General features: G+C 46.4%; 1 protein-coding gene across 1 annotated transcript in view; it reads left to right on the top strand.

Moving 5' to 3' along the window:
- The window catches only part of FDX1 (ferredoxin 1), a 57,650-nt gene extending 45,579 nt beyond the window's left edge, over positions 1-12,071 (top strand). The window contains exons 3-4 of the mRNA XM_044287817.1: positions 3,253-3,382; positions 10,488-12,071. Coding sequence (XP_044143752.1) covers positions 3,253-3,382; positions 10,488-10,602 — 245 coding nt within the window. The 3' untranslated portion in view covers positions 10,603-12,071. The remainder of the gene's footprint in view (positions 1-3,252; positions 3,383-10,487) is intronic.
- The last annotated feature ends 460 nt before the right edge of the window (positions 12,072-12,531 follow it).

Raw genomic sequence — 12,531 nt, 5'->3', positions numbered from 1 at the left:
TAATACAAACGGATCCGTTCTGAACGGATGCAGGCGTTTGTATTATCTTAATGGATCCGTCTGTGCAGATCCATGACGGATCTGCACTAAACGCGAGTGTGAAAGTAGCTTTAGAGATAACTATTCGCCTTCCCTCCGGGAACTCTATAGATTTTCGCAAATTGTTTGTTTCTTTTTGGCAGAGTAGGATTAGGCATGTACTGTAGAGAACACCACCTATTCCCCCCCTGAACGCTTTTCCTGTGCTCTTTCCGAAGAAAGGGCTTGGTCGCCTATGTTTATAATTGGTTGAATACCTCTAGAAGATCGTAACGCCCTACATGCTGAATTGGGAGGAGGATATCCACCAGCAGATGCCTATGTTGAAGTGGCGATCCTTCTGCGAGACTATCGGTAAAGGTAGCTGGCAGGTCAATCATATGGAAACTTCTCTCAAAGTTTTCCACAGAACATACCATGTTCCCGAGCGCTTACATCGTATTTATCATTCTGCCCACTCTGCTTTAGAGTTCCACACTTGGTGGGCTTGTTTGGAACTCCATCTGCTCTATTTTAACTAGTTTGGGGCTCTATATTCTATAAATCTCCTACAATGCCTCTTAGGCACTAGGCCCATTGGGTTTGCTCCGTGGCTCAGTTTTTCCTTCTTGCTGCTCGTATACATACTGTGGTGAGCTGGAAAACTCCTGCCCTTTCCATTGCCGAGGTTAAAGGGAACCTGTCACCGGGATTTTGTGTATAGAGCTGAGGACATGGGTTGCTAGATGGCCGCTAGCACATCCACAATACCCAGTCCCCATAGCTCTGTGTGCTTTTATGGTGTAAAAATAAAAAAACGATTTGACACATATGCAAATTTATCTGAGACGAGTCCTGTCCCTGACTCATCTCACATACAGGACTCATCTCAGGTTAATTTGCATATGTATCAAATTTTTATTTTTTTTTACACAATAAAAGCACACAGAGCTATGGGGACTGGGTATTGCGGATGTGCTAGCGGCCATGTAGCAACCCATGTCCTCAGCTCTATACACAAAATCCCGGTGACGGGTTCCCTTTAAGACTAAGATGGCTGTCATTTGTGATGATAGAGTAGACGTTGTGGCGCGTTTCTGGCAGCCATGGATATCCTCTTCCCATTTGGCTTACTACAGTTCACTTTAGTTGATGGGGAGACCCTGTGGTGCTATGGTACCCTCTGCTAGCTGTTACCCCCATTGCCCATTCTATGCAAAACTGCATGTAACAGCCGACCTTGGACTATATTTGAAGTGGGCCAAATGTTCTTTATTTACGGTTTACTTTTCTTGAATTTTGTTATTGGCTTCGTTTTATCGACTTGAACATATTATATACTGACATTATAGCCTCCTGCGTGAGGCCTCATTTAGCAACCAGTTCATGATTTGTGTACTATTTAAAAAAATATATATATTTTTGTAAATATATATAATTTTTTTTTCTTAAAGTGTTATTCCACCTAGAAATGTTTGTTTCCTCACCTCGCTCACGCGCTGCTCTTATGTGGAAGGACCCCTCTCCTAACAAACCTTTAGCCGTCAGTCCCTCATTCTGTGGAGCAGCATCAAATACAAGAAAAACCCTGCCGCCCCGCCGGGCCTTGACCTTTGCCTCTTTATCTTGGCAATACCTAATCGCACAAGGCCATTTTACGTCTTTCTCCAAACTATTGCAATATGAGAAATTCCAGGAAACATACAATCTCAACTGCGAAGAAATACTGTTTGCTGCAAATTTTCCATTTTTGTTCACTCATTCGCCTCCCCCCCCCAAGTGACAGAGATCCCAAACCGTACGTCGCAGCTGCTCATTGCAGCGATGGGGTATATATCCACCTTCTACTCCTTTTTAATGCCCCCTCCCCAGGACACAAATTGGAGGTTTATGCTCGGATAGGGACAGTCCTGGGATCTGTTTTTCTCTCCGTGGCTGTGCTGCCATATCTAAAGGCAGACATAAAATTTTCCTTCCATTGCAACTTGCACTGAGAAAATCCATAGGATCTATCAGATGTCTTCCCCACTGTGTTTCCAGGAGACGGGATCTCCCGTCCATATCTGCTGGACATGCCATCTAATGTCTAGATCCTGGTCTAAAGCTTTACTTTGGTTAAGTGTTGGTTGGCCACTTCCTGGGCAGGCCTGCAAAGGGAAGCATCCTTTACCTGCTTCCCGGTGCTCTGTCCTGGCTCCTTCGTTGTCCGTCTTTTGCTACCTCACTTGCCTGCCCCGCTGTGAACATCCAGTTTGGTGCTGCTGCAGCCAATTGTTGGCTGCAGCTGTGACCTGATTTCCTCGTGTCACTGCCGCGGCCAGCGATTTGGCTGCAGCGCCTTCAAACAGGATGTTGAAAGCAGGGGAACCGAGTGAGCCAACCGAGAAATGAAGGAGCCAGCACCCAGTGCCAGGAAGCGGGTCTGCCCAACACATTTACATGGCAGCCAGCTAGAAATGTTTTTTTTTTTTTTACTTTGGAGAGAATCAATGGAATGATGGTATATGGAAAAAATCTCAACCTTCAAATCCGATTCTATGGCCCGCCCAGTATCCGCTCACCGTACAGCCGTGGATAGATCACATGTATTCCCCAGGCCTACAACACGTGCCCTGAACGTAAAAACTTCTGCCAGTGTTTCCTATAAAGACTCTTGTTTTATGATTATGTATTTAGTGATGGTCAGATATGTAAACGCATTATACTTTTACTGGTTTTATATATACTAGTCCTCAGTCTTATCTATGTTGTGCCATTCCTCTGTTATTCCTCCTAGAAGTTTTATGAATGACTTGCCAGCAGTCTGCAATAACGGTGTTACCAATTTGGGGAAAGTCCCTGCACAGTGTGACACTGTCTAATCAGTAAACACTGCAGGGACACCCCCCAACTGGTGACATCCTGATGGACTTTTATTGCAAACTGCCAGCAATTCATTTATAAACTTTTAGTAGGAATAATGGAGGAATGGCAGAATGTAGATATATTAAAAGATGCTCCGGAGTTCTTATTACACGGGCAATGCAAGTTGTTGCTAAAACAGACCTGTCCGGAGAGGTGACGGCTCCTCGTTGAGATGCTTTTCCCCTGTAGGGGGTATTGGTTGAGGCGTATTGTGCTACCTTTGGAAATAAAGTTTTAGGAGGGAAACCCTAGCACAGGAGTGAGCGGAGCCTCTGTGGTGTAATTCCCATGTTGCAGTGCTGACTATCACTACTTCATGTCTCCATCCAGGTGCTTGTGAGGGGACGCTGGCCTGTTCTACTTGTCATCTCATCTTCGAGGATCATATATTCCGACAGCTGGAGCCAGTGACCGATGAGGAGATGGATATGCTGGATCTCGCCTATGGACTCACTGAAATGTAATGTATTTTCTTTGGGCTACAAGCAGAAGGGAGGCATCATGGTTGGAGTCTATTGGGGTATGATGGCACTTGGCAGTTTTGGTGCAGAAAGTTCTGCGATGGAAAAGTCACCTGGAATGAGGTGGCTTCTGCAGCATGTGCATGGATTCCAGCGCATCCCATTCAGATGATTGGGGCAGGCATGGAAATTTTCTGCAGCAAATCTACTGTGTGCGTATCATCCTTATACGAACCCTGAAGCTAGAAATTAATTCTCTAATAAACCGGCGATATACTGCCCCCAGTGGCCTGTCGGTTGCCAGGATTTTCTGGATGCTGAAACTCTTGGTCTTAGGGCTCATACACCCTGCTGGTCCCCGGCCGTCCCCGTATTGTGGTCCGCAATACAAGGGAACCAGCCGTGTGAACAGATCGGAAGCACTATGGAGTGCTTCCGTGTGTTTTCTGTCCACACGGAAGTAGTGCATGCATGGGTCCTGCGGCGGCCCTGGTCTCAGTGGACGTGCCTTATGGACTGCAGCATGGGCCCAGCCGCCACAACCAAAAAGAGGATCTAGTCTCCTGGTGCAGATGGCATTGGGGGAGGGCCCCTTCTGTAGCCAGGTGCTTTACAGCAGGAGACGAGTTTGTGATAATGAATGAAGGAAAAACTCTTATGCCTCATTCACACGTCAGTGATTTCCATCAGTGATTTTTAGCCTAAACCAGGTGTGGCTCTAAACACAGAACAGGAGCAGATCTTTCCCTTATACCTTATGTCTGTGGAGGCTCCAATCCTGGTTTTGTTTCACAATCACTGATGGAAATTATATGATTTTGCTAATTTATGACGTAAAGTCATGATTTTATGAAAGACACGGAGGCGAGTATTGCTATATCTCTCTTTACTGACAAAACCACAGCAGCAAAGAAAAAACTTAGGAGATTAGCATATCTCCATGGTAACAAGCTCCTCCCACTTGCTCCCCTATATATAGTCTCTGTTGCAGGAAGCCTTCCTCTTTCTTGGCGGATGCCACTCCAACTCTTCAGGAACTTTGAAACAGAAGCCGAGAACTGGTCAAACCGGAACTGCAATGTCGAAACTGGGAACTAAGAATGTAGATCATATGTAATCCAGCCGATAGTGAGGATTAAGTCACACTAGGAGAAAAGAGAAAAAGGAGAATCACATAGAGGGGGTAATAGTAACACTAAAGGAACATGTGCATGCAAAGCAGCAAGGAGCATAATAAAATGGCAAGTATAAGTGATCGTTACCAGGTCAAAATAATACAATAATTCATTAAATAAATAAATAACTAAATTAAAGTGAGCAGGGAGGGAGAATAAGTGAGGGAGGGCAATACTCGCCTCCGTGTCTTTCATAAAATCATGACTTTACGTCATAAATTAGCAAAATCATATAATTTTATTTCAAGACACGGAGGCTCCTATTGCGAGTTTAAAGCTGTCCAATAACAGGAGTAAAAACATGTTGAGTAGGACGAAAATAGAAGTCTCTGAAAGTCGATACTCTGGACCAGTCTGCAATTTTCATAACGTCCTCGAGGCGAGCGCCCGCCGCCATCATAGAAGTAGACGATGCGCTTCGAGTAGAATGAGCGGTGAATATTGAAGTATCAACACCCGCTAAAGACATGAGCCACTTAACCCATCTAGCCAAAGTTGTGGTGGAAACTGGGGCAAACGGACGTCGGTAAGAAAGGAACAACTGAGGAAGCTCGATGGAACGATGCGGTAAAGTTCGAGACTCGTATTCACGTAGACAAGATACGGGACAAAGGGCAGGAGTTCCCGGAAAAGAAGGATAAGACACAGAACGAATCTGGGTCTTAGTCCGACGAGAAATGTCAAAGGTGACTCCTTCAGGAGAGAAAAATCTGGCGTTATAATCTAACGCTCTCACGTCAGAAACTCTCTTACAAGAGATTAGACAGAACAGAGTGACCAGTTTAGCTGACAATTGGCGTAATGAGAGTTCCGAATTGGGTGGCCAGGAAGAAAAAAGATTTAAGACCAGAGAAACATCCCAAGTGGTGGAAAGGCGTGGTCTGGGAGGACGAGACATCCTGGCGCCTTTAAGTAGGCGGCAGACTAAAGGGTGTTGGCCTGAAGGACGACCTTCAAAACCTTGATGAAAAGAGGAAATGGCGGACCTGAAAAGATTAATAGTCCGATAAGCCTTACCATCGTCGAATAGGGAAGTAAGGAAATTTAAGATGTCTGTTACAGTGGCCGAAACGGGATCCAGACCCCGGTCCACGCACCAACTAGACCAAGATCTCCAGGCCGCTCTATAAGCCCGTCTGGTGCCAGGAGCCCAAGACTCTTCCAGTAATCTCCAAGTTGGTTCCGAAAGGACATAGCCTTGGTAGGAACGCCTGAAACTCTGCACGCCAGTAATCGGAGAGAACCCTCCAGAAGGAGAGGATGTTGAGCGTCTTCCGGACCTAAGAGGAGATCTGGGTAGACTGGTAGAAGAAAAGGAGGGAAGATGAGAAGTTCTAGAAGGTTGGGAAACCATGACTGAGTGGTCCAGAACGGAACGATCAAGATGATCTCCGCTGATTGGGAGCGGACCTGGTTCAGGGTTCTCGGAATCATTGAGAACGGCGGAAACGCGTAGTGAAGATCCTCTGACCAATCTTGAAGGAATGCGTCTACAGCCTCCGCTTCTGGATCCGGGCGCCAACTGAAGAACCTCGGTAGTTGTTTGTTCAAACGGGAGGCGAAGAGATCGATGCAAGCAGGACCCCAGATTGAGGAGATGGTAGAAAACACCTGCGCATCTAATCTCCAGTCGCTGGTATCCTTGAGATAGCGTGAGCTCCAGTCCGCCTGAACGTTGTGTAGTCCTGGGATGTATTCCGCCACCACTGTAAGTTCCCGATTCAGACAGAAAGACCAGAAATCCCTGGCCAAATGAGACAGCATGGGAGAATGGGTACCGCCCATGGCATTGACATAACGGACAGCGGAGACGTTGTCCATACGTAGTCGAATGCAAACCTTGGTCATGTCCTTCGCAAAACTGCGAATAGCGAATGAGCCCGCTAGGAGTTCCAAGGCGTTGATGTGTAAAGGAGACTCTTCTACTGACCAACGACCCCCGGTCGAAATGCGCTCGCAGTGGGCCCCCCAACCAAGTAGGCTGGCGTCCGACTCTACTGTGAAATCCGGACGGGGACCGCAAATCGCCTTCCCGTTCCAGGCTTGAAGATTGCCGATCCACCAATGGATCTCGTCCCGAGTTTCGTCGTCCAGACAAATAAAATCCGCGTAGGTGGCTCCTTTGTGAAGATGCGCCGTCTTCAGGCGTTGTAGGGCTCGGTAGTGTAAAGGAGCTGGAAACACGGCCTGGATGGAGGACGATAGAAGACCGATGATTCGAGCCAGATGTCGAAGGGAAATCCGGGGCATGTCCAGCGTTCTGCGTAGTTCCTTGCGAATCTCCTTGATCTTTGTCGTCGGAAGACTGAGGGTTTCTGTTACCGAATCCACGGAAAACCCTAGGAATTCCATTATCCGTGCTGGTGTCAAAACGGACTTGTCGTAGTTGATGAGGAATCCCAATCCGGTTAATAGGCTTGAAGTGAGTTCCAGATGTGAGAGAAGGGTCTGTCTGTCCTGGGCCAGCAGAAGTATGTCGTCCAGGTAGATAATTAGTCGAATTCCTCGACTGCGGAGCCATGCTACCACCGGCCGCATGAGTTTGGTGAAACACCATGGAGCCGATGAAAGGCCGAAGGGGAGGCAAGTGAAACGCCAAATTTCTCCCTTCCATTTGAAGCGAAGCAGGTCTCTGGAGGATTCCTCTACAGGGACGGTGAGGTACGCGTCCTTTAAGGTCGAGTTTCACCATCCAATCTCCTTTTAGTAGGAGATCCCTGAGAAGATGGATGCCCTCCATCTTGAAGTGTCGATATCGCACAAACCTGTTTAGGGGGCGTAGGTTGATAACTGGGCGCATCTGGCCGCCCTTCTTGTGCACCAGAAAGATAGTGCTGAGAACTCCTCCGGAGTAATCTGGAGCACGTTCGATCGCCTCCTTTCTGTGTAGGTCCATCAATTCCCTGTCTATGTGGAAGAGGGTCTCTGATGAAGTGGCCATAGGGTAGGGGGGGTTGGGAAGAAACTGAAAACTTACCAACTCTATCTGGAAACCAAGGATTGTGGAGAGCACCCAAGTGTCCGTGGTGATGGCGGACCAAGGACGAGAAAAATGTCGTAGTCTGCCCCCTACACAAAGTGGAGAAAAAAGAAGTGGTGGTACACTTACCAAAAGGGCGGCGGGAGCCGGAGTTTCCACGGAAACCTCTACGATTGGGGGTGCCTCGGGATGGGAAGAAACCCATTGGTTGTCTGGAGTCCTGGAATGAGGATCTATCTGAATAGGATCGGTGGCTGTAGGAACCTCGACCCGAGCCCCGGGTCTGGAAAGAGGAGCGGCCGGACAGACGGCCCCTGGAGCTGCCGGCCCTGTGAGAAAAACGAGGGTGGAAAACCCTCTTCATGGAGGATTGGGCCTTGTCAAGGGCCGTGAATGCTCCCACAAATTTGCTCATGTCTTTAATGAATGAGTCACCAAAGAGGAGGCCCTGTGCCTCACTACCAGATTCTGACAGAGCTAAATTAGCTAATTTAGGCTCGATCTTAAATAAGATCGCCTTACGTCTTTCTATTGACAGGGAAGTGTTGACATTCCCAGCTATACAAATGGCACGTTGTGCCCAGGCACGGAGGACCTCAGGGTCCACAGACTCATTAGCTGCCTTAGCGGACTCAGCTAGTTCAAAAATTTTTGCTAGGGGCCCAAATATGTCCAGTAGTTTATCTTGGCATGCTCGAAGAGCAGAATCTAGGCCTCTCCTAGGATTCCAGCCAGATTTAGATAGAAATTGGACCATCTTAGGGTCTACTGATGGTGTATCGCACACTTTGTTTGGTATTAAGGGCCGCGGGCATTCAGCCCTGAGTTTTTTACGCGCCTCCTTACTGAGGGGGCAGCGGACTCTGGACTCTAAGTATTGGGCTACGTGATCCAGCGGTAGCCACTCAGCTGACCTTGGGTGGTGCAAGGAGTCAGGATCAAATAATGGTTCTCCAGAGGGGTCGGTCAAAGGACCGGATGAACCCAATGCAGCCTGGGATGTAGACGGTATAGCCGCAGTAGCGGAACTGTCAGTAGGTTGAACATATGGGGAGTCAGACAGGTCTGCATCTGGATATTCCTCATCCTCAAATCTAGCCTCCTCATAGTCGGAACCGAATTCGGATCCTGAGACTGATTCTGGTTGTGCTCTGGCACATTTCCAACTCCTCGCCTTTTCTGCCTGGCGGGAAAAGGCTCTCTTGCGCGACCTTGGCGCGCCGTCTTGGGTGGCTATGGTCACACCAGTCAAATCAATTCTCGAGGTAGGATGGGAAGTAGCACCTGCTTGGGTATCAACTGAGGGTGTGGGGGGCTGGCTCTTAAGTGCATCTGCAATTGTCATGGAAAGGGAATGTGACATAGATCCCATTGCCGCAATAATAGCCTCTGACACAGAGCGCTGTAACATATCAACCTGGTTAGGGTCTAGTGTGGAAGGGGCTGTACTAAATTCAGGTGCTGTAGGAGGGGAGTGAAATTCTACCTCAGACTCCTCAGCTATAGAATGTCTGGATGGGGTATGTGACATGGTAACTGAGGTAATATTGAGAGATTTAATGTATAAATCTGGGTTAAATCTATAGACCTAATAACAGGGTAGTATGGAGAGAACAAATAATTTAATTGGGGTGAGTTACCCCACAAGACGCAGAGAAGAAGTGCAGAGAAGAAAAACGCAGCCTGGCAGCAATAAACCGAGGATGTGACTGACTGATTGCGCGCTTACAATGTAAAATGGCCGCCGAAAATCTCGCGATAGAAAAACGTGAGATTTTCGGAGTGGCCAGAAGGGATCCAAAATGGCCGCCGAGATTCTCGCGAACGGAAGGATCCGTGCGAGATCTCGGGGCAGTGCGGCTAAAATGGCGACCGGACGAGGAAGCGCAAGGTATTATAGGACTGAGAGGAAAAACGGGCGAACAAAGGGGGGAGTACAGGGTGGGTCGGAGTGAGAGAAGGGAAGACTTGATAAAGAAAACAATGTGGTATAGGGAAATGAAAAATGGCGCGCAACCTGTGGAGAAAAAATTACAAATACAGTTGCAAAATGACACCCACTATAATAAATGAATAAGTGGGTAAAGACCGCACCCTGTAAGGAAGGAAATGTATATATATATACAGTGTATTACATATAACATTCGAAATTAGGCACAGTGAGGTACTTAGCTGTGGCAGCAGCAAAGAAAGAGGAAGGCTTCCTGCAACAGAGACTATATATAGGGGAGCAAGTGGGAGGAGCTTGTTACCATGGAGATATGCTAATCTCCTAAGTTTTTTCTTTGCTGCTGTGGTTTTGTCAGTAAAGAGAGATATAGCAATAGGAGCCTCCGTGTCTTGAAATAAAATTACTGACCAAAACACTGATGTGAGGCTTTATTCTTTCATATTCTTCTCTGGACAACCCCTTTAGGCCTCTTTCACACTACAGTATTTCCATTTCAGTGTTTTGTGGTCCGTTTTCCACGGATCCGTTGTTCCGTTTTTTTGCTTCCGTTGTGTTTCCGTTCCGTTCCATTTTTCCGTATGGCATATACAGTATACAGTAATTACATAGAAAAAATTTGGCTGGGCATAACATTTTCAATAGATGGTTCAGAAAAAACGGAACGGAAACTGAAGACATACGGATGCATTTCCGTATGTGTTCCGTTTTTTTTGTGGACCCATTGACTTGAATGGAGCCACGGACCGTGATTTGCGGCCAAATATAGGACATGTTCTATCTTTCAACGGAACGGAAATACGGAAACGGAATGCATACGGAACACATTCCGTTTTTTTTGCGGAACCATTGAAATGAATGGTACCGTATACGGAACGCAAAAAACGGACCGCAAAACGAAAAAAAAAACTGTAGTGTGAAAGAGGCCTTAAGCTGTATGTATAGCAAATTTTATATATGTAAATCTCATGACTAATTAGTTCATGTTTCTCACCCTGTAGGTCAAGACTGGGCTGCCAAATCTGCCTCCAGCCGTTCATGAATGGCATGACTGTGAAAGTTCCCGAGGCGGTGGCAGACGTCAGACAAGCGGTGGATATGAGCAAGAGTTCTTGAAACCGGCCAAATGCGAAGCGACTCTTGGCATTTTTTTTTATATTCTAGTTCTTAATCCAATGTAATGAGGTATCTTCTGCTGTAGGATAGCAGTTAAAATTTCTTTTGGAAATTTGCCTTAAAGTGTATTTTTGTTATCTGCACGTCCCGGGGGGGTTGTTTGTCAGGACAAGACTGTCCTCTTCATATACATGAGCTACTTCGATCGTCCTATGGGAGGCGCTATGAGGACACACCACACCTTTTTCTTTGCCACCTCCATATAGGAGTTGGCAGTGCTCGAGGAAATCAAGTGTGTAACATACCTCAGCCATGTTCTAGATGAGCTCCGCTCGCCAGTCGTGAGAACAGATACTCGATGCATCTATCGTATTGTCCTCCCCGACATTTCTAATACAAAAAAAATCCATGTTAACGGAGATACATTAAAGTGGTTGTGTGGGATTACAGTAAAGGGGCTTGTGTATTTAATGTAGCTAAGCTGCAATGCCAAATACAGCCACTGCTCCTCAGGTGGGGGATTTAAATGACTGTGTTGGATATTTTGGGTTGAGAAGACAAGAAAATTGAAAGCCAGAATGGGAATATTTTATCAAAACCAGGGGGACCGGGCTGCACAGGATGTTTATAGTGGAACTACATTGACCTGTTTCAGGATGGCCGCGAGTACTTTGATTTCAGTCACGTCAGGAGCTGTTTTTTTGATCAAACTAGGCACAACTGGTGAAAATTCATGATGGTTAATGAAGGACATTCATCATTTTGAGTAATATTGGCTGTCAGAAAATATATCTAGCGTTTTCTGTAAGCTCTAGGTCTCACTTTTTATGTTTTCAGATGGGCCTTGTAGGAACAAAGCTACCTGGAAACCATCGAGAAGCAGGCTAACTACTGTTGACAGATCTATTTTTTTTCAACCCCTGCACTGGCCATCTGAAGAGTAGTGCCCGGGTTCAGAGAACCCCTTTTTAATCCTGAAGCATCTTTCTGTTGTGTGGCTTTGTTCACTCTGTGCCTTTTTATTTTAGTTACACTAAAGTTTTGTACTTTCATGCGCCTCACTCTACTCCAGTGGACTCTTACGGTCTTGAGCGTTACTTCTTTTCCGAGGGTCTTCCAAAAAATAAGTTAATCACAGGGTATCTTATTGCTGGAACCCTGGTGCCACCACAGGGGCAATGAAGCCTTACGTTGTCCCCTTTGATTTCGGAGGCCGTCCATGTATTGCACACCACAGGTCATGCAGGGCGAACCTGACAAACCCTTTACGTCTGTATGCAGCTCCAGCCTAGCACTCCCTGCACTCAAGGTGAATATCAACATAATCCTTGCTGACGATTCGGCCACTATACATGAAATGGGGGGCTTCTTTTCAAATAATAAATGTTTGGTGAGCATGGAGTAATTTGAGAATGTTTTTTAGAATTGTCATGCTATCAAATAATTTTCAATAAAGTACAGTTTTCAGATGTTGTGGATATCATTTCTTCTCGTTTGCCCTATACATAAATGCATCAACAAACAGTTTTTATTTTAAGGCCCTTTTTACACGGGCCAATGCTCAGGCAATTATTTGGCACAAACTGAATTTTCCCGACAATTGCCTGATTCTCAGTGGAGGTAAAGAGGCATTTATGGGCAGCAATGATCACTACAACGATCATTCATCCCCATACAGATACGTTGTTTGCCAGCAGCAGATTCCTATTTACACAGAATGATGTGCAGCCCACAAATGATGATTTTATGTGCTGCATAAAAGACATGAGCGCCCGATGAATGAGCGTTTGCTCATTGTTGGGCAATTGGCAGCACCATTTACAGTTTCATAGAATCTCAGTAGGGGGTGGAGTGGTCAAGGGACAACCTAATAGTAATTACAATGCCATGGACACGAGCACTTCGGGGGGCAGTTCGCTCTGTTCTGAG

The sequence above is a fragment of the Bufo gargarizans genome, chromosome 3 (assembly GCF_014858855.1).
Source record: "Bufo gargarizans isolate SCDJY-AF-19 chromosome 3, ASM1485885v1, whole genome shotgun sequence".
Lineage (NCBI taxonomy): Eukaryota > Metazoa > Chordata > Amphibia > Anura > Bufonidae > Bufo > Bufo gargarizans.
The sequence above is the reverse complement of the archived record's forward strand: the minus strand, read 5'-3'. Positions and strand labels throughout refer to the sequence as shown.